Here is a 23432-nt window from a genome sequence, read left to right on the forward strand (position 1 = left end):
TGGGAGCATCATAAATAATAGTAAGAGCACTAAAGATGGTTACTGAAGACATTTCTTTTTCATCTGTTTTGGAAATGTCTCCATGCCTCTCCTGTCACACTCGTGTGTGTGTGTGTGTGTGTGTGTGTGTGTGTGTGTGTGTGTTGGGAGGGGTGGTGGTGGGGGACGACTCAGGATCATACCTCACTGGTCAGACATACACCAAATGGATTTCTGTTCACGTCTTGCTACATCATTCATGTGGTTCTATACTTTGTACTGTACATAGCGTAGTTTAAGCATCTTAAATTCTCAAAACTCTGTCCTATAAAACACAGGTTCTTTTAGTTTGAAAAGAAATATTTAAATAATACAACACTGAGGTGATAGCAAAGAGATGTTACTCAAGGATAAAATCCTAGCTCACCTACTTTTGGACTCGCTCCTAGATGGTGTTAATGCAGCTATAAAAACTTGGTGGGGAATTACATTACACTGAGTCTTTACAATTTTACGATTTTAACTAAACCCACTAGACTGAGGGATGAGGTATGTGTGGGGGTGGGGGAACAAAATGTATTAACTGTCAGACTATCCCAAATGGATTTAACTGAATTTCTCTTGTTCTTCTGCTGAAAGGATTAGTTGCTGTTTGCATCCTGGTTGAAAACATGCTCAAGGAACTTGAAATCTTGGTCAGGGATGAAAAATGCTATTTTCAGGTCAATATTGCCTCCCCTTCCCCACACTCCCACACTCAGTTCTATTCCTACCTATAAAGGCTGAAACCTCTGTACTCCTCAGTTCTCTTCTATATGAGGCAGCCTAAGAGGTGCCTTTGTTGGGCTCTATGACAGGCCTATCTTTAGCCTGAATAATAGGATAATTAGGTTTCAGGGTATTTTAAGTAGGGGGAGAAAAGGTGGGTTTCTCAGTTGCCACCATGCTCATTCCTGCTTCCACATGTATTTGTATATTCTTCCTCCTGCCAGGAAAGTTTGTATTCTCCTTTCTTACCTCCCTTTCTGTCCTCGCCCCCCTTTTAACCTATTCCTCTTACCTAATTTTTAAGGCCCAGCTCAACTCAAACCTGAATTGTGAGGCCCTTCCAGAGCATGACAGTGATTTTTCCTACACGTACTCCTTATTGCGTATTTTCTGGAACACATGATAATTTCCTATATCCTGTATTCTTCATACACATACAAGATGGCGTCTCTTCCGAGTGACTACATGTTCCTGACGTCAGCTGCACATCAGCACTGCGCTGTTTGGGCCAACAGAAACGAGTGACATTTAAACTGAAGTTTCTCAGGACTTGAATTTTTAAAAATTACTTAATCTGGGAGGGAAAGACAATCTCTTATGTCTTGAATGCTTAGAAATTGGATATTCTTAGGTTCATGAGAAAAAAAGAATGAAACAGAATAGTATAGCCAATTAGGATAGAGCTCTGATGTGTATGCATAAGATCCAACGTAAATGGATTTTACTGTTGTATATGTTAAAAACTATTTTCTTAAAAACCTTTTCAAAGTTTAAGATGCTTTCACACTAGAATCTATTTAAATATATTTTAAGTAATAAAAATGGGTTAATCCATTTATCAGAAGTTAAGCAAGATTATCTAAGAGTAATGAGATCTATAGTATGTCAAGCCTTATAAGTATATTTAAATACATATTATTTAAATATATACTATTTAAATATTTAAATGTATATATTACACATACACACATTCCCTAGAGGTAACATACAAAATAAAGTATGCAGAAAAACTCGAAAAAATACCCTTTGTTCACATATTTTGAGATACGACATTAGAGTGACTTATTCATGAGAAATTTCCTAATACATTAGTAAGCACGCTGCAGGATATTTTGGAAAAGTAATGAAGGCTTAGTAATGCAAAATTTTTCTCCAGCTTTCTTTTCCAAGAAGTAAATGAGGTGAGACTTTCTAGCTCTTCCTACCCTAATCTCATTTATCACTTCAACCTACACATTTGTATAGCGGCTTATTCTTTTTGGAATCTGCTCCAGCTCCTCCACGAGAGCCCAAGTCCTCTGGAGACAGACCCAGGATTCTCCTACCTGTCTGCAAGGCCTACCAGCAGAGTGCCGTGTGCACAGTATGTGCACAAGAGAAGAAGGAACGGGAGTCTGCCAGACGGACAAGGGGAACGTGGGAAGGGAAGAGGAGGAGGGTGAATGATGACCTGGTTAGCACCAACCGTCTGTACAGACTGTGCTCCGAGGCTAGCCGGGCACGCGACCAACGTTATCGCACTCATCAGCATGGCAGTCTTTATCCCAAAGCTCTACCCAACATTTACTGAAAGTTCCTTGGCTACCAGGTACCTTTTTCTCTGAAAATCTTCAGGGAAACTCACAGGTAGATAAGGCCATTAAAGAGAAACAATGGCACAGTGAGTTGTGGATTGTAGTGGTATGGGTGAGGAGTACAGGAAGACTTTTTTATTTTTATTTTTTTAACGAGGAATTGGTCCAAATGGAGAGGACAGATGGAAGGTACAGGGGAACCGCTGGCAGCTTGCTGTTGCAAAACAAAAGTTCACGGCACAACACCGGAGGAATGGGGATTAAGACGATGGGGACCATGCCATAGAGGATCCTGGTGAGCTGGTGAGTGAGCCTGGATGTCACCTCATGTGCATGTACAGGAGATCCATCAGACATCTCAGAAGAGTGACAGGATAGTTAGCTCTGGCAGTTTTGTAAGGGACAGATTTGAAGGGACAGAACTGCAGGCTGGGAGACAATTAGTAGACGGGATAAGAGATGAACTCCATTCAGACAAGAGCATTGGAACTGAAGATGAGGGGAAGGGTCAAGAAATATTTGGGAGGCATAATTGTAATCTCTGTGAGTAATCTTTTTATTTTTTTAAGATTTATTCATTTGACAGAGAGAGATTACAAGTAGGCAGAGAGGCAGGCAGAGAGAGAGAGAGGAGGAAGCAGGCTCCCTGCTGAGCAGAGAGCCCGTTGCGGGACTCGATCCCAGGACCCTGAGATCATGACCTGAGCCGAAGGCAGCGGCTTAACCCACTGAGCCACCCAGGCGCCCGAGTAATCTTTTTCTAATATAAATCATCCATCAGTATCACTCCCTGGTTAAACCCTTTCGATGGGTTCCTACTGCTCTCAGAACAGAACGCACACACCTCAGAGCTGACAAGCCTTCATTGGTGCTTCCCTCCTGATCGCATGGCCATGTCCATTCAGCCCCTCTCCCCAGTCCCAGACCATTCTTCTGGTCTTCCAACCCACCAAGCCCTCTCCCTTCCCACTATTCATCTGCTTCCCCTCTGTCCAGAATTCTCTCCCCCCAGCTCTCTGCACGCCAACTTCTTTCTCATTCTTTCTATCTCACCTCCCAAAAGCACCTTCCGTGGAAACTTTATCTAATGTGACCTTCCTCAATGACTCTACTTTTAATTTCTCATTTCCTTCATGTTATGGATCACAGTGCCTACTTACCTTGATTGTATATCTTACTTGTATTTTACCTGTTCATTATATTGTGGGCCCTTCCCCAAATGTGTCACGGGAGCCCTTGAATTCTTGGATTTGATTTATCCTTGACAGCACCAGCATGATGCTGCTTGATACATGGACACCCCCCCCCCAAATAGACTATATGGATGAATATATATGAATAAATGATAAAGACATGACTGTATATAAATTAGAAGATGAGTTAAAGGAAAAAAATCTAGTGATAGAGCCAGACTACCTGGTTGCAAATTCCACTTTTAGCCACTATCCAAAGTACTCATGCTTTGTTTTAGAGGAAAAATATCGAATTCACTCACTCCTACTCTACGACAAGTGCTCTCGGGTAGATAATGACTCTGCATACAGACAGTGTCCTCAAAACAAAACCAAATATAAAATGAGTATAAACATGTTTAATTGGTCCAAGAGATACATGCTATAGACGCATCTATAAATCTATTGAAAAAAAAACTTTTTTATTCTTGCTTGGTTAGTCTACAAATCTGGTGACCTTGAAGATGTGACCTTTCGCATTTATTCCTCAAAAAATGCTTAAGAAAAGAAGATGGCAGAGAAATAACCTTAATGCTAAGAAGTTAACTATTCTGTAATGTGCTAAAAACATATAATGTACAGCATTTTAGCATAAAAATAAGTGGCATTTCCTAAATAAAATTAAAAATCAGTTTTATAAAAGCTTAGATGTGTCTTTTGTTTTCTTTTTAAATTAATATAACATTTATATTCTACATTTTATGAAATACATGTAAAATTCTCTAACACTCAATACTTTTGATGTATCAGGGGAATCTTTTTTACGTATGTCTAGATCCTTCCATTCTAAATTTTTATAAAAGGCAGTACAAGATGCCATAAGCTAGATAATAACAGATCAATTCAATTTTTCTGTAGTTTCCTTATGACAAAGAAATCCATTTTATCGGGAACAATTTCCTATCCAGAAATAATTTAGGGAGGGCTAATATTAAAGGAGCAACTTTCATTTTGGAGTCGATATGGTTTCTACCTCTTTTTCATGCCAGAAATTCTGAAATTTTAGTGTGCTTTAGGATCATCTGAATTTTTTTTTACAAAACCACAGTTACCAAGCCCCAACCTATATAGTCTGAGGCTCAGAAAATTATGGGGGAGAAGAGGGGTCTTATATGGAACTCTACAAAAAACAATACTTGGGGGAAATGTCTGAATTATATAGTGCCTTACAGTTTACTGTGCTTTTCCATTCATTATTTTGCTTACTTGTCAGAGCAGAATGATGGGAAGAACAGGTATTGGCATCTTATTTTAAATGCAAGAATCTAAGACTCAAAAAGTGTAACTGACTTTCCACATCTGGTCCTCTTACTGGCAATATCCAGTGATACTGACTCATTCTTCTACAAATGTCTGAGTATAGGCTTTTGTGCATGCATTGTTCTTGGTTCTTAGGAAAAATCAGCAAATAGATCAAAAAATCTCTATTGTAATGAATATGTTCTAGCAGGGAAAGATAGATACAAACAGTAGATACAATAAATAAATAAATCATGAAACAATATTAAGTTCCACACAATCTATTCAAAGTAACCACAAAGTTAAAATACTACATCTTACAGAGATTATCAAGTGGACTTTTGAAACAAATGGGCTCTCCAGTTAATTAAATAAAAAACACAATGAAACCCAACACTCCATTCCCTGAGGAGTCTGACAGAGACATAAGTAGGATAACAGCATTTTGCAAACATTTTCTCTCGTGGTAACCAAGTCTTCCTGTAAACTCTAAACACATACCCAGCTTAATTCCCATGTGGCTGTTTCTTACTGAATCCACATTTTTCAGTCCGCTCTGTAGATGGCACTGCAGGTCCAACAATGAGGCTTTGCTCACAGGTCTTGTTAGCACGGCCCCACACAGCCAACCATCGTATCGGCGACTATGAAAACCACCTTTGCTCCAAAAGCAGAAATCACTTTACGATGGCAGGACACAACTCTAATTTGTAATTTAATTAAAATGTCCTTATTAAGTATGAGGTCCCACAAAGGCTGAGCTGCTGAAATGATTCTGTTTATCCTGCTATATCTACTGTAGCCTGTTCCCAGGTATGGTAGTGTCTGTTCTCGAAGTGGACAAATGATTCACTGAGAAACTGATTCATAATAAATCATTCCTGTGGATTCTGGGTCCGACTCAACCAAAAGAATACTTTTTTATGGCACTTGATTTTACTTCCCAGCCCAGGAAGTTAAGTAATTTTCTGCAGGGAGGGAGATTTAGTGTCTGCTGAAGGTAAAGGACAAAGGGTTGAAGGCAGAGGCGCCGTACAGCAAGTCAGAACATAACGCGAAGAAGGCGTCTGTCGTCTTGGTTTGGAGCAAGGACTGCTGTAAATCAGCTAGAGCGTTTAGGAAGGAGAAAGGTCAAGGCTTCTGGTTCTGAATCCCACATTTTTATTTTATTTCACAGGGACTGACTGACTGATTAACCTTTTTGCAGGGGTCACTAATGGCCAATGTAATGTAACTGTAGAAGCAGGGGCGAAGGAGTTCAAACTGTGCCCCGGTAGGATCGGACCACTCTCTTTCCCCGTATACTTGAATTACACTTGTTCATCCTGGCTCCAGCACCAGCCTAGAACACAAGTCATAGCTGATCGGACCTTCAATAAGCATGTTGCATTAGCCTGGCCATTTTTTGACAAGTAAATCCTGAAACACAGGAGGGATGGGCCAGTCTGGCAGTTAATCTTCATGGCCATTGGAGCATCAAGATAAAGTTTCCCGGGAAGGAAATGCTTTCTTCCATGAGACTGCTGAAAAGTCACGGCTGCCCTGCAGTCCCCACCCTCTTGGCTATTTGTGCTCCACACTAAAGGAGACATTTGCCAGACTCTTCTGGCAAAAACTAGCTCACCTATGCCACCGAGGCTGACAATCTCTCTGGGTCTTTGTCTGAGCCCGTTACTCCCTTAGGGAGCTGCCAGCGGAGAGATGAGGTGCTCTCTCTTTTTTTCCCCTTCTGTGAAGCTTATTGCTTCAAGCAGTCTCTCATCCTCCCCGTCCATATGGCCAATTGAACTTTAGTGACAGAAATAAAGAGCGAGGAATAATACAGAGACAGATGTTTCAGATCCAGAAGCAGCGAGGGTGCTAGAATGATGAGAAAGCACAATGACAATCTGGACAGAAAGAGAGAGAAAAGATGTAATATATCAATCCCGACTCACAATTCTTCAAGTGGACCACAATGATTTTATTTTTCAATTATCTAGAGGTTGAGGTATTGAAAGGAATCCAATAAGGAACCCAGGGCTCTCAAAATCCTGGCTGGGCAACATCCGGGATCAGAAAACCAACAAATAAACTGCTGAAGCATAACACTCCTCTTTTCCCCTCTATGTCAGGTTTTAGTGAACAGCTGGAAAATTGAAGGAATTCTCCAAATTTACTGGAAGGTCAATGTATCACTGGACATGATTTAAATTTTCATTTACTCTAATATTGCACGTGACATATTTTAATTGAAAATAAAAAGTTAAGTACAACTCTAGTGAGTCCCTGATTCAGTACTAATTGTTCTGTGCGTTCACAGTCAGCAGTTCCGAATGGGGGAGTTGTCCAGGAGAGAATTCTGCTCTTCTGCTGCTCTCCAGTGAAAAGGAACACTGCCAGCAACTAGAAGGAAGAAACTCTGGATTTTGAGCACACTGGTTATTTTTTTTCTTCCTCCATTCGTGTCTTTCCTAGGCAAGTATTTGTCTGCATGCTTCCAAGGATCTGTTAATCCGTGTTCTAACAAAATCCTCAGAAAAAAGAAAACTTATCTACAGGAAAATATAAAGTTATATAGAAAATAACTATCATTATAATCGGAATATGGAAAGGGAAAAAAGGAGTAAACCACAATATACATTTTAATTTGTAATTTATAAAAGGAACATCCTCGATATGACAGTATACGTGAACTTACTGGAACTAAATAGTCATGATTTAAAAAAAACCACAATACACCAAAAGTGGTAGTAGGTGGGAAGTATGCGTGTTTGGGGGGGGTGGGGGGTGTTATACCACGAAACAAGTACTTGTTTTCTGAAGTAAAAATCGCTTGATGGCATATAATCTACTTTCAGTTATTTCCAAGAAAACAAATGAATATGTTTAATTGCTCTAGATGGAAGCATAATTGCTGGCACATGCAGTCACAAAAAAGAGAGCTAATCTATTTGCCCACCCCTTGGCAAAAAATATAGTGACAGCCATGTAAGTCAACCTCTCCTCTTCCTCCCCATCTCTACATACGTGCACATGATGTGTGTGTTATGGACGGGTCTGCACGCATGCTTGGGCCAGCAGCTCCTCCCTAGACAGCTGGCTCTGTCGCAGTCATAAGGACATGCCCTCGAGCTGAAAGCAGACGACAGCTTATTAAAGAGATAGTAAGAGCCCACATGAAGAATGGGTTCTTTAACCATTGCTGCTAACTAAACAAGATGTTCCTTCCTGCAGAATGTTCCCATTTTCAGTCCTGTGTTCTATTATCCAAGATAGTGTTTTCCTAACTTCAGATTTTATTGCCTTTCATATCACAAGGGTCTAATGCCAGGGGGTCATAACACATATGTACAATGAACAGGAGCCACTGAGACTGTTTTTCAAGAGCTCATTTGGGAGTTTTTAGGAAATACTGGGTTCTGTGGAATTAAAGAAGTCATTTAAAGACTCAGTATTATCAACAATATCCAAACTTGGAGAGAACCCAAATGTCCATCGACCGATGAATGGATGAAGAAAATGTGGCACACAGCGCGTGCGCGTACACAAATACACACACACATGCACACGCACACCCGGGAATATTACTGAGCCATAAAAAAGAATGAAATCTTGCCATTTGCAACAGCGTTCATGGAACTACAGGGTATTATGCTAAGTGAGATAAGTCAGAGAAAGACAAATACCATATGATCTCACTCATATGTGGAATTTTAAAAAGAAAGGAGATGAACGTATGGGAAGGAGGAAAAATTAAAAAAAGGAGAAAGGGAAACGTGCCATAAGTGACTCTTAATGACAGAGAACAAACTGGGGGGGGGGGTAGGGGGTGGGCTGGATGGGTGATGGGTATTAAGGAAAGCCTTGTGATGAGCATTGGGTACTGTATGTAAGTGACGCATCCCTGAATTCTACTCCAGAAACCAGTATTGTACCGTATGTTAACTGACAAAATTTAAAATGGGGGCTCACTATTACCAACTAGTCCTGTTATGGGAAAACTGAACTTGGAGTGATTTCCGTAGCCCAGCCCACTCTGTCAGTTACACTCTGCTCATGGGTGCCCTGTGCAGGCAGAGGCGCAACCACAGCAGAAAGGTGGCTTCGCTCTAAATGCAGCCCTTCTTAACCTTGACTGTACAGGAAACAGTTGGGAAAGCTAAAAAAAGCAAGAAGAAAAAAAAAAACCACAAACAAAACAAAACAAAACAAAAAAAGCCCCACAAAACCACAACATCTAGGTAACACCTGAGATAGGCCAACGTGGAGACCCTCCATGTGCAGAACAGAAGTACAGGCTTCGGCGTTTCATCACCTCCCAGGTGATTCCAGAGCGCAGCTGCGGTTGATACCCTCCTTTTCCTCATAAATAGTTCAAGAGGTAAAAAAGAAGGTACTAAGACAAAACCCTTGGCCTATGGACTAAGTTATCTGAAAGTTATAAGGCAACTAATTCTCAGAAAAACTCTATTCAAGTATATCTGGCAAAAATCTTTCTATAGCAGCCCTGTGAATTCAGAGATCCTGGTGAAGGTTTATTTTTACTTTTGGTAGGCGGTGGCACATGAGTGCTAGGTACACGGGTTTTAGACTCAGATGGCCAGAGAACGGTTCCAGTTCTAGTGCTTTCAGGCTTCGTGACCCCAGGCAACGAAGTTTATCTTTATACCTTAGTCACCCTACCTGTGAAACTGTAGTTCACATTGTTGGACTACAGGAGAATTCACAGACATGCCTCAAAACAGTTTCTGACACTTCAGGAAGCACTCAGTATTCACTTGGGTTTATTAGCTATTACTTCCTACGGAAAATATAATGCAGGGGCCATAACCAAAATAAGAAATATATGTGCAATGTTATGAACTCATTTCAGTAACTTAAAAAAAAATCAATGATAAGTCACTACTTGTGGTAACAGTAGTATTCCATTTTAAACAAAACAGTTGTTTATTGACAACAATTTTGGTTGAGCAAAGGGTTTTGCAATTTGAGAAAATGTTGATAATCCCTGCATTAACATACTCGGTCCTTATAGATTTAAAACACCTTGTTAGAAATACTCACAGTCCATGGAGTTTTCTTCTCTAAGGCCTCTCTGATTTCTATCAACTTGGACATGGACAAAGCTATGTGGCCAAACTTTTGGCTCTCAGTAGTGTACAGAGCATGTTTGCTTGGTGCTGTATGTAGGGAAGTGACAGTGACAATGACACGGAGGAGGCTGCCCCTGGTCACAGACTTCCACTGAATTAAAACCACAGAGAACATGAGAGGCTTGACTAGCATAGGCAAGCAACACAGGGCCTTGCATCTTTGGAAACTTCTGAAGTTTTTAATATTCAGGAAAAAAGTTTGACATCTAGTTCTGTTGGAAATATCCTATCTCAGCTGTCTATCACAATCTCAATGAAGACAGAAAGACAATGTATTATTGTTACTACATTGGCTGGTGATTGGAAACACATTACCAACGTACAAATTAGAAGCTCTAATTCTAAAGTAATTATCAGTCAATTTCAGAGCTGTTAACACGATTAAAATTATGAATACATTAGTTGATTCACCCTCACAAATCAAATTTTGATTAAATAATACTACATGCTAAATAGGTATACTATTCAAATTTCTTAAAGATTTTTTTAGTAGAAAAACTTTGACAAAATTGTTCAATAATGTACACAGAATTGGGAAGGGAATCAAAGATTGATGGTTTTTTCCCCATAAACTTTATTAAAGGTCCTGATTTGGTTGGTCTCCAACTGTTTTGGCTCAGAATTAGGAATTCTAGTTTTGATAACGGCTCATGTGCACTGATTAGAAAAACGTCTCACACAGCTATTAGAAAAGCAAGTTAATCACTAGAAAAATAATGGTGATAGAACAGTATTTCATACTGAAAATTCTTAAAAATGTCTGCTTTTAATTTATTATAGGACATATACTCTTACTGAAGTGTCAATGAGCGGTTGGTACCTCCATAAGTACATCTCTGTAGGTAATGTTTGAATTCTACCTACAAGTATAATCCTATAAGCAGTAGAAGGTAGTATGAAATGCAGCAGAGTGGGTGTATAGTTCTAGGTATGGAACTGTGAAGATTTTCTAACATCTGCAGACTTCATTTATAGTACATCTGGTCCTCTAAATTGCATCACCTTGTTTTAAGCAAAAAACTAGTAGGTCATTTGTTTGGAACGGAACAACAGGACAGAATAAAATCACAGAAACAGAGATTTGGGACATTTTACCAGAGTAAGAGATACTTCCAGTCTTGTTTTTGTTGGAAAGAACCAGCTCATCCCACAGATTATGCCTGAAGAAGAGAATACCTTCTTTCATAAGCACACATGAAAGTTGAACTTGGAGTTTTGTAATATTTTTAAAGATTTATTGATTGATTTTGAGAGGGACAGAGAGCACACAAGTTGCAGTGGGGGATGGGATAGGGAGGTCGAGAAGGGGCAGAGGGAGAGAATCTCCAAGCACACTCCCGGCTGAGCGTGGAGTCTAACCTCCGATTTCAGGGACTGGTGAGATCACCACCTGAGTCAAAACCAAGAGCTAGAGGCTCAACTGACTGTAGCCACCCAGGAGCCCCTAAACGTGGGGATTTTAAAGGTCAGCAGTACCTATTGGAAAAGGTAATACATTAAATGCAGCCATCATTTTTAGAAAATGTCACTCAACAGACCTTCTACTTAGAATAAGTAAAAAAATGCCTCTTCTGAGTACCTAGTCAAATAATTGACATAACGTTCTAATTTCATATTTGGGCTGATTTTTAAAAAGAAAAAAATTATTGTATCTTTCTCTAATCCAGTTCATACATGATTCCAGAGTCACCTTTGCTAAACACAAAGGTGATCATTTATTTCCCTTCTCTGTTTAAAATCTCTCCCCATTGCCTACAGAGAAATCCAGACTTTCTCTTAGAGTTCACACCCTCTTTGGGATCTGACCCACCTACATTCCCAGCAACGTCGCTCACCACCCCCACCGCTACTGCGCACTTGAGCTACATCAGTACTTCTGACTTATCGTGACACGCTCTTGTAGATGCTACACCATCTTCTTGGAAGGTGCCGTTTCATTTTATAGTTGCTACAAAAGATTTCTCTTCAAATATTATTTGTAATTATGACAAATCATAGCTTCCCAAGAGAACAAATTAGCATATAAATGATAAGCCTCTGGCATCAAAGGAAATATTCAACAATAGGGATATATATATATATACTCAAACTTATACATAAGTTATAAATTATTTAAACCATGTGGAAAAGTATGTTTTTCCAAACTTAAAAAAATAAACTATAACAAAAACTTCATCTGACCTGATCCTATTCATAGCCCCGGGGCAAAAGAGAAATTCCTGGAATACAGAAACTCACAAAATACATGGATATCATAATAGGCTTAGAATAGATTTAATATTTCTCCATGTTCAGAAAATCAAATTGATGTATTTCACATCCCTACTCCCCTGGTTTTATGGTTTTTGGCAATTCTTTTGATTATTTTTGTTCTCAGACAGGGCTGCCAAATCCTCTAAGCTTTAACCACCCCATCGCTCGGGTCTCCTCGGCTCCAGCCCTCACTCTGCTGCCAAATTCCCCTCACTGCCTTGGCATCAAAAATGAAATGGTGCCATAAAAGAAAGCTGCCCTAATAATTGGCATGTGCTGGGCAAACAGTAATTTCCTTAAAGCCCTCCCCTTAAAAATGTCAGATAGAACATGGCCTTGAATATTATAGTTCTTTAGTGGATAGTTCGCTTCTGCTTTTGATGTTCTGCCTCCTCTTCCTGGCCCCTTTCCTTTACTTATTCAATGATATGACTGTAGAATTTGTTTTTAAGTATGCAAGGACATGAAGGACCAGCATTTTCATGGCTGTGGGTCCCATGATGGAAATTAAAGGATCTGAAGACTGTTGGAAATAACGGAGTAATAATTCTGATAAATATTTTAAATATACTGGAGCCTACCACGGCATAGATTCATGGAACCTAAACTGCTGTGCCACACAGTATCAGAGGCTGCTAAAATTTTGGCACATGTTGAAAGGGAAAGGTTGACAAGTTTCAAACTTTTGAGAAGTTTCTGCAAAGTTATGTCAGCCTCCCCAAAGCTCTCTTCTAACAATGTCATCTGAATCACTTCCCATTCCCTCTGGGCCGCATCTATCCTTTGCTAAACCTGCTGTCCACTTTTCCAAATCAATGAGACCAATGTGCACTTCGACTGGAATTTCCCATTTTATCATCTAAATTGCTTTAAAAACAATTTAAAAAGGTAAAAGATTCTGGGATTTGTTCTAATCAAAGGTATAGGGCACAGAGCGCAGGGCATTATTAGTACTTTAGAACACATACAACAAAGGAAATCATTCAGCACCATTTCAGCATATTCCACCACTCAGGAGATTCATGCATATTTAAGTGAATTAATTTATTTTCTGCAATTTGCTCTTTAAGAGCTTAAGTGGCCATTTGCTGTTGCTTATTTCAGGATTCTGCGCCCTTGTTCTCTGAGTCACCAACTTATAGCTTGAGTGCTCCAGGTGTATTTATGCTCCCAAAGTATTTTAAATTACCCATTAGGAAATCCAATTTCCTATTTATAAGACTCAGAAGTGATTTTCCACTGTTCACTTTTTTCTTAATTAAGGATCTAGGCCTGTATTCTCAGCTGAATTTTTGCTATTATATATTATTGGCTTGGCGACAGTCAATATTTTAGAATGTCATCAGTATCAGGATTACAAATAGTCACTTAAGGGGCCACTCTTGGGTCCTCTTGAGATTGGTATTTTGGGTACCCATAAAAATGGTCACCAGAATAATATCCACTGCTTATGACACTCTGTGCCCAGCATTCTATGTACACGATCTCATCTAACCCTTTCGACACTTCTAGGACATCATCTTCTCTATGAGTACTGAAGTTCGGGAGATTAGAAAATGTAGGCTTAGAGAAGTGAACCACAGGGTCAGGTGCCTACCAAGTACCAGAACCGATACTTAAACCCACCACCTCTTCCTTCTAAGCTTTACATTGGTTCACAGATGTCCAAGGCCTGTAGATAGTGTTTTAGAGAGTTCAAGAATGATTAGGACCCAAGTTCTGCCTTTAAGGAATTTATGATCTAGTTGGGAAAGGGGTAAAAGCAGTTATACAGGTTCTTATAATCCAAGGCTAGGAGTGGCTTAAACAGACATGCAAAGCACTCTGAAGATTCAGGGAAATGAAAGAGCACATCTGATTGGGGTATGAATCTTTGAAAGGCAAGTGCTGCTTTGCAGAAGCCCAGAAAAGCAAGTGTGATGCAGAAAATGGAAGCTGAGGTGGTCAGAGCATCAATCAACGGCCCATTCTAGGGCACTGGCCTCAAACCAGGGATGCCTGACAATAAGGAACCCAAGACTGGTTTTCACTGTGGACTGAAAGCCCACCATCTAGTGGTGGAATCTGCAGACATGGAAAATTCCTGGATTCTGGGACACAGCAAAACTGAATCACAGTGATGAACAGTGTTTCTTAAACTTCTGTTTTGAGGGAGCTCTCAAAGCATATCTTATTTAGTTGGACTTTAAACAGAAAGATCCCCCTTGGCAAAAAGTATCATTTTAGATTCACCCCCGGTTATTAATCTTCGATTTCCTCCTAGGTATCGCCTCTTCCACATCCTCTATGTGGTATAAAACAAACAAACAAATAAAACCCACAAAATTCAATTGTGTAAGTTTAAAGATCTAATTGGCTTTATTCAAGGATTCCTGAATCAGGAAGCATCCCAGCCAGCAAGTAGAAAGGAGACTGTACAAATGGAAGACTTTGACAGGCAAGGCGTGAGGGGATGGGGAGGGAAGTTGGGGACAAAGAGAGGATTGTTTCAAGCAAGGCTACCTCCCTTTGGGGGAAGGGTGGGGATCTATCCTGCAGACCTGATTACTAGAGCTAATCAGGAAATTCCAGATCGACTGGTTAAAGGTCACATTTCTGGGAGAGGTTAAAAGTGCAGTCAAGTCTTGGTTTGCTGTTGTGGGGGGCCATGACTACATTTTGGGTCTACTGTTGCTCCTCCCCTTCCTTCCTTCCTTCTTCCTTTTCTTCCTTACTTTCCTTCCTTCCTTTTCTTCCCTCCCTCACTCCCCACCTTTTTTCAAACACTGTCTTTGGTCTAACATAGGCCTCCAGCCACACCACTGTAGCCAGGTCCATGTCAACCTTCCATTCTGCTGTTCCTGATTCCTCCTGGGAGAAATAACCCCAGCTGAGTCTTTCATTCTTACTACAGTTAGGACAGGAGGGTCACAACGCCAAGCCTTAGGCTAATCCTTCTTTCCTGATTTAATTTTAGCATCTGCCATCTGACCCAATCCAACTGAAAGTTCACATTCAGCAAATACTTGCTCATTGCTTACTCTGTGCAGGAACCATGCTAAGTGTTCAAGACACAGTAGAGAATTAGCCAGGCAACAGTCCGTGCTCTCATGAAGCTTAACTTTTGTGAGGGGAAGAGACAGACAGCAATAATTTAATGAGATGGTCTCAAACAGGGATGGTTACACTGAGGAAAACTGAACAGGGCGAGTGCTGGAGTGCTTGGTAGGGGAGGGCAGGGATGCTAGTTTAGATCTGCGTAGCAGGTAAGAGTCTCCATAAAGAAACAACACCCAAGCTGAGACATGAATTGTGCTACGTGGGAGGGCCACGGAAGATACGAGGAATATGGAAACGGGAAATACGGGAAAGCAAGTCCAAAGAAGCCAAGACAGGAACTACAAGGGCAGCCTGATGAAGGTCAGATCCTAGAGCAGGACAAGCAGCACAGACAGGAGCAAGGTGTTTACTCTAAATGTGAGGATAAGTCATTAAAAGTCTGGGTGGGGATATACATTTGAGAAGCAATGGATTTAGACCTATTTAAAGCTATCAGTTGTGATCAGATCACTGAGCTGACAGATAGAAGGGGACTCAGAAGCAGACCAAGCAGAGAGGGGCATTTTCTTAATGAGAAATGAAGCTGGCAAAATAAATCAGTTGACTTCTAGGTAACAAACTTGTCTTCGGTTTGTTTGGCTATACTGACAGGGCAGTGTTAACCCACCCCCACCCCCAGATCGTTTAGGTCCAAGTATAATAGGGAGGTACTACTAGCATTTTCTTCTTTTATTCATACCTTCTTTATTAAAAAGATATGTTCATTGGTAAAATGGAAAACACAGCTAACTGCAAAATTTCAACTGTGACAATCTAAATAATTTGTGATTGCCACAAGCATTAATGGTAAATCAGTAACAGCCCTGTGCAGGGTACGAGGTGCCAAGAGCTGGTGTAAGTACATCCAGGACCCAAAACCCTGAACCTCATCCAGAGGTGTCCTCTCAGGCTAGGAAAGAAAAGCACACCAAAACTGCCAGTGAGACACTATTTTACAAGTGACCTCTAGGGGCGCCGAGGTGGCTCGGTGGTTGGGTATCCGCTGTCATCTCCCAGGGTCCTGGGATGGAGACCAGCGTGGGGCTCCCTGCTCCCTCTCTCTCTGCCCACTGCTTGTACTCTCTCTCTCCATGTCAAATAAATAAATAAAATCTTGAGAAAAAAAGAGTGACTTTAACCTGCTTTAGTGATTTTTTTTGGATCAAAATCATTAGAACTTACATTGTACTTACATTAATACTTAGTACTTACATTAGTACTTACACAAGCTAAGCTCTCTGCTAAGCAGGGAGCCCAATGCGGGGCTTGGTCCCAAGACCCTGGGACCATGACCGGAGCCGAAGGTAGAGGCTTTAACCCAGAGCCATCCAGGCGCCCCCAGAAGTTATTTATTTTAACACCCTCTCCTGGATAGGTATTTTAAACTTTCTAAATCAATCTTACACCCAGTGCCTTACCTGCTGATGCTGATGCTGATGCTGGTAGATTCACACCACATATGATTAGTGCCTTCACCCGGCAGTGTCTTCGCCATAATACCGAATACCACACTCCCCATTTGGATCTCTGATTCTGGTTTTGAAGTTGGAGCTAAATACACTTCTCCTAAAAGCCCCCCACCCCCACTCTGGAGTCCACCTTCCAGCCTCCCCAGGGATGGCACCTGCACTCCATACCTCCCTCTCTGCCATTTCTCCCAATGGTAATTTCTCCCTGGATCTCTGCAGTTTCTCGGCTCCCTCTGATTTTCAACATAGACAGACTTCTTTTACATCTTGGACATAAAGGCTGCCTTAGTAACAAAACTCCATACCTATAGCTTTTCTGGAATCACTGATGAATGTCTTTTACAAAGGTTAATCTCTGGCACATCTCTGCCACAACAGCACATCTCTGGCCGTTGTGCTCTCAGTGTGCACTCAAAACTCCTTTCTAATCACTTTAAGAAACAGAAATCTGGCTTCCATCCCTACTAGGCTGCTACTATTCTGCATTTTCAAGAGTGACCAGATTATTCCTTCAGTGAAATCCAGCAATTTCTCTCTTTTGCATACAATCCTATTCATTATTCCCTCTCTAACTGATGGTGTCTTTTTCAGATAACCTACACAGTCCTTTCCTCTTCCGTCCTTGCTCACTGTTCCTTCTTTGCCTTTTTTTCCAGAATCCACTATTTCTTACCAAGCTGTAAATCCGCTTGTTTCCGACACTAAGTAACCACTTCATTACTTGCAGTTGACAATACTAGAGAAATGTGGAAGGTCTGAATATGAGAAAGACAGAGCAACTTTGATAAGGACTCCTGTTATTAATCACGTCATTTAAACATCCAATGTTAAGGATTTTACTAAATAGGACAGGAACAAAACCTAAAGGGCCCATAAACGAAAGACATATACAATCTAGTTAAGTGGATAAAATAAAGATACAAAATAGCTGGAACAAACATGAATGCACTTTTTACATTTACATGATGCCATAAGAGCACCTATAGGACACAGTAAAGCAGAGCTAGGAGTTCCTTGTTTCCCTCTTTTTGCAAAGCAAATCTTCTAAGTTTTATGAATAGACACACAATGAGAGAACCATTTTCATCTGCCTTTGTTTTTATAACAATACTTGTTCTCAAATTATAGTTTTATATGATTTTCAACATCTGGAAAGGGAACCAGGGGCATTTCAGTCGGTTAAGCTGATTTCAGCTCTGGTCAAATCTCAGGCTTGTGAGCTCACACCTCCATCAGGCTCTGCACTCGGGGGGTGGGGTGGGGTGGGGGAGGTCTGCTTGAGATTCCTGTGTGCTCTTTCTAAAATAAATAAATAAGTCTTTAAAAAATGGAGGCGGAGGAACCAAACAAAATGAAATGTTTTAGACCTTGCCTTATGCTCACAGCAGTAAAGAAATGGACAAGAGAAGTCATCTAGGGGAACAGTGAATTCCTTTAAAATCCCCAGTAACATGAGATTTCTAAATTCAGGCCTCCGTGGACCATCCCCAGGTAGGTCCCAATCCAACACACACTGGCTTACACTCAGTAATGGTTTCTGGTTATAATCACATTCTGAATGGCATCACTTTAAGCCTTACCAACTTCTGGCAGACTTTATAGCTATTTTCACCATTGAAATTCAGCATCTCCTTTACTATCCTAATTGTTTCAAAGGTTTATGATAAAGAACTCTCGCTTCAACATTTTTCACTATAGTGCAGTTGACTCTTAAAAATTCATGTGGAGAAAATGCACATGTTAATTTAAACAAGGTTGCTAATGACATAAAACATGCAAGGCACTATTTTAGCCTACTAAGAGTCATTGCAGGTAACAGGCACCAAATCCTTGAGGCAAATGCATTCTAGTAAAGGGAGTAAGAAATGTGCACAAAGAAGCTCACAGGGAAACACACAAAGGGCTGCACAGCTCACTTCTGGAATTCAAAGGAAAGAGAAATCACATTCAGTAGGAAATCTTCACGAAGGTCATGATTTGAAGTGGCCCTTGGAGATGAGTAAGATCGGTGGGAGGCAGGGGAAGATGTTCAAGGGAGAACACACACTGAGAACACCGGGGGACGGGCTCAGGTCTTGGGGAGAAGGCATGTGCACTGGACCTCAAATGCTTGTCACACGCATTCAGGAGGAAAGAACAAGAGTACAATTCTGCGAGTGAGAGTAAAGGAGACGAATGCTACGGATGAAAGAGACCAAGATGATTTCGTACAGAGTCGCTCATTTTAAACAAAAGAGAACTGAAAACTTGGGGTGGATGAAGGCAGTGCTCATATTTATATCAGAATCACAGCAGAACCAGGATGAGAACGAGGCCCGCATCACTGTTGTTACTCACTTTGTCCTACAAGCACGAACCAGATTTCCCCCTGTGAGTAACTATCCCCACCTTCTATAAGGGGTGAAAGTTATTTAAGTAATTCACACAGTAATTAGTAATTAGTGTGTACCAGGCAAGGTTCTAAGAAACAAAACTTCTTTACCCCTGTCTATCCCGTATCAGCCTTTGGCGGATACAGGTCAACTGAAAACACCACAGGGGTAAATTTGTATTTTTCTTAATTACATGTCACACTTAAACTGCCACTAATACAGTGCAAATAATTTTTTTAATGGTTAAAAATAAAAGTTGGCTATCAGTGTAGCTGGCCAAAAAAAAAAAAAAAAGAAAAAAAATCAGAAAGTGTTCTTGCTTGGGTAATTTTTTTTTCTAAGCACATTCTTTACCACATACATACATAACACACACAGAAGGAAAACCAGATTTGGGGACAGATAGTCGAGAGAAACAGGTTGTTGTTAATTTGCAATTAAATGGGTCTAGAAAGCAGATATGTCAAAAAGACCAATGAAATTTGCCCAAAGTGATCCTTGCAATTAAGCTTCTGAGAAGGGAGCCAAAGTGTGGCGAGGGCACCAGGGCTTCTGAGCGAGAGCAATAGCAATACTGCTACCAGAACTTTATCAGAGAACAATTTACTGACTGGAGCCAGAGGTCCAACTCTGTCTCAGTATAAATGAGGAACAGTAATTATTTCCCATTCGTGGCTTCACTGTAAACTCTGAAGAGTGAGAACCTTCAGCCGGAGACTATGAACTCTAGTGATGCCACAGGATGTACTCCTCTGTGAAGTTCAAAGCCCTGTCACACAGTGCATCACGTGCCAGGAAATCTCTGCGAGATGGGCCCACACAGCGCAACATCAGCCCTGACACAACTTTCAAGCAAACATCTCCTGTTTCTCCGATTACTGCTTCTTCTAATTGCCAGCACACAGGGAACCGAGGAGATGGAGGTCTCCCTGAAAATCTAAGTTGTTGGCATTTTTAATCTGGACCCCTCCATTTCTCTGTGGCTTCAGCAGCCCGTGTTTGAACTGAAGAAAGTCTTGACATATATGAAACCTCCGGTGAGGAGTCCACATGGTGTCCCAATACCATGGAACCTCCTCATTTTAGAGTCAGAATCTGAACCCTACAGTTCTCTTTCCTCCAAATGATTCACTGAAGTAAACAGGTACATGTTTCTGCTCACTTTCAGGGAAACTCAAGGTACAAACTATATAGAAATAAGGTAAGTTGTATGTTCTATAATAATCTCCAGAGCCTTGCTTTGTCAAGAGGTTTAAAGCTTTTTTTGGCTGGTTTTAAATCTCAGAGCCAGAGGATTTCTACCCTCTCTTGGTAATTCAATCCTACTTTCCTCTCTGGAAGAGGAAAGAAGACTACAGGGTAGTTCCCTGATGTGTAATTAAGTTTGAGAACTTACCTCCTGTCTCTGTAATTTGTACCTTGAGTTTCCCTTGAACTACAGCCAAAAAAAAGTAAATATTTCTTCACAAACTTTATTTGGGATACACAGTTATATAGAAAAGCCCTTTTGTGTGGAGGCTTCTATTTTAGTCTGCATACTGGACAGTTCCCCCGGTTTGATCTCTCTTCTTCTAATTTAAGCCTAGTATTCTCCAAATACTTTCCACTTTTTCACAATTTGGCCTACAAGCAATCTAGAGGACAGAGTGGCAGCTCGCTGCTGAGAAAACGGCATGTAGCCTAAACCTCCTGCAACTACGCCATCCTGCCCTTTTATCACTGTTCTTTCTTCTTCATCCTTGAATCTGTAGACACTCAAAAATTCTGTTTTAAACATTCATCCTCCTTGGTGAATGCTAAATAAATTTTTTTCCCCCTTGAATCTTTATTACAAGTATCTTGAGAACCATGGTGACTGACATTTGGGTTATAATCACCCCAAAAATCATATCACAGTGAGCATAAATTACACCTGAATTACTCACTTTGCAAAGCTGTGTGGGTTCTACCGTGTGACTTGGGTCTTACAGAGTGGAAAGGAGTGCCTTACGTGGGGCTTGCAACATGACTGTAATTGCTAAGGTGTTAATGTCTATCTCCTTTGTCTTTGATGTTGCCCAATTTCAAGGAAAATTCCACTTTCATTTGGAAAAAGGATTCTGAGATCCTTTTAAAGCTTTTAAAAATAGTTATGTAAATCCCCAGTGATGCATCCGTCCTATGCGCACAGAGGACTCAGGAAATAATGAACTTGGACAATTCATTTAACATCCTGTGACTCAGTCTCCTCATCTATAAAATGGGGACAATAATACTCTGCATTAAGAAGAGGGTTGATGTTGAATCTGAACGACAGTGAGTGTAGAGAAAAGAGAGATGGGTTACATGAAGGTGCCATTCACAACGCAGAGTAGGATTATTTGGACTCAGTAGAAAATTACGCCCTGTGAGCTATTCCCACAGTAAAAGTTTATTCACCCGCACCCCTTGATTCTTTCTCTACAATTCGTGTAATGACCAAAAGTTATTGCTTTCTTGTCTCAGTATATTAGCTGGATGGTTGAATGCCCAGAGCACACATCTGAATCAGCACAAAAGTGCAACCTGGAGGAGGGGAAATAGAAGGGGACTCTTGAGCTTACACCGAAGTCATTCCCATCCGTCAACCTGCCCACATAAATACTAGGAAATCAACTCATTTAAAAACTGGGGAGGCAAACCTGACTTATAATAGTGTTCTTGAACGCAGGTCAGTGAAGAATTGGTCTGCTCGCAAGTTCCCATTTGTCATATTCCCTACAAATGCACGTTAATTGTTTTCATATTTAAATGCCCAGAATCAACCATAATAAATGTGTGTTGTCAGGCTGTAGGGAGTTTTCTAAAAACAAAACAGGATGATTATGGCATACAGTAAATTATTGTTGGTTCCTTGTGCTCTCAGCAGAATCACAAAAGGGCAAGGCCTTAAGAGAAGAAAAATCATTCATGTCTGGTTGAAATCCTACAACACAGAAAATAGAACTGAAGCTGAGTTAATGAAATATATATTTAACACAAGTTTGTAGTAGGCCATATGTTACTAGCTTTAAATGTCTGAAAATATAGTATTTGCTTACAAACAGAGTATTTGAAAATCCTTCTCAATGACATAGTCTAAAAATAATCTTGCCCCTCTTTGTACTAATAATATCTACTGCTTACCAACACCACCACTAACTTTGCCTCCTTCATAAAAGCCGGATCCTAGAGTTTCCCAGACTGTCATTTTGTGCAATGATTCCTCAGCACTAATATTCAGAACTTATCAAAAGTGGCAGTTTTGTGGTCTATAACCCTTGACTGGCCAAATCTAGGTACATGCTTAGAAAATCCAAACTTGTAATATCTCATGTTGCAAGCATGTGCCCATGGCACAGGTGTGTGTGTGTGTGTGTGTGTGTGTAAGGGACAGAAATAACAAAGATAGTCGCATAAATAAACTAGTAATTTGATGGTGTTTATGTGTGCTCAGTGAGTTCATTAATACTTACTTAACCTTTAATGACCTTCAGAGCCCTGAGACTAGTAAAATGTGGCTATAAAAGCAATATAAGGAAGAGTCAAATTTTCTGCCTTTTGTGTTTTCACCATCTTAATCACATATCAGTTTGTTGCTTTTATTTTTAAAGATTTACTTATTTATTTTAAGGGAGGAAGTAGAGAATCTCAAGCAGACTCTGCAAGCTAAACACAAAGCCCAACATGGGGCTCTATCTCACACCTCAGAGTTCACGACCTGAACCAAAATCAAGAGTCAGACACTCAAAATCCTGAGCCACACAGGTGCCCCTTTTGCCTAATTTTGGTAGAAACTATCAGTTTCTCATGTAAGTCGAGCTTCAAAGGCTAAACAAAGTAAGAAATATAAAAAGGATTTTAAAAGAGGAATATGTCTAATAAGAGACAGCTTACAACCCTCCAGCCGAATGGAGCTCCTGGCTCTGGCAAGCCTGACTTCCTGTGTGGCTCTCACCGATCAGAGTACATACTTGGCTAAACCTGACGACAGTCCTTGGAGAACAGAAACCAGACGGATGTAAATTATTACCCTCGTTCCTCTCCTTTGTGGACACCAAATAAATCATGCTCACATAATTTGTTTTGTTTTTATTTTATCTTGAGTCTTTATCACAAGTTATCTGAGGCCAGATGAATGGCAATACTGAAATTCAGTTTCTCGATGGCAATATAAGTAAGTCTTCACATGTTAGTTTTCGGGATAACTATAAAGATTCAATGACGTAATAACTGTATTCAGTAATATTATTTCAGAAAATTACTTAATTCACTGAGTACAAACCTGATATGGGAGACTGAATAACACTCCACCTCCCCGCGCCCCCCCCCCCCC

The 23432-nt window shown here is 40.4% G+C and overlaps 1 protein-coding gene across 2 annotated transcripts in view; it reads right to left on the reverse strand.

Annotated features, from left to right (window-relative positions):
* Nucleotides 1-23432, reverse strand: part of TPK1 (thiamin pyrophosphokinase 1) — a 335576-nt gene that overhangs the window by 54733 nt on the left and 257411 nt on the right. The window contains exon 9 of one of the 2 annotated variants that reach the window (XM_045063115.1): nucleotides 18509-18645. The exons of the other annotated variant lie outside the window; for it this stretch is intronic. Coding sequence (XP_044919050.1) covers nucleotides 18524-18645 — 122 coding nt within the window. The 3' untranslated portion in view covers nucleotides 18509-18523. Of the gene's footprint in view, nucleotides 1-18508; nucleotides 18646-23432 lie in introns of those variants that run through there. 2 annotated transcript variants of the gene reach the window in all.

The sequence above is a fragment of the Mustela putorius genome, unplaced genomic scaffold, assembly GCF_011764305.1.
Source record: "Mustela putorius furo isolate JIRA1106 unplaced genomic scaffold, ASM1176430v1.1 tig00003845_pilon_pilon_pilon, whole genome shotgun sequence".
NCBI classification, from domain to species: Eukaryota; Metazoa; Chordata; class Mammalia; order Carnivora; family Mustelidae; genus Mustela; species Mustela putorius.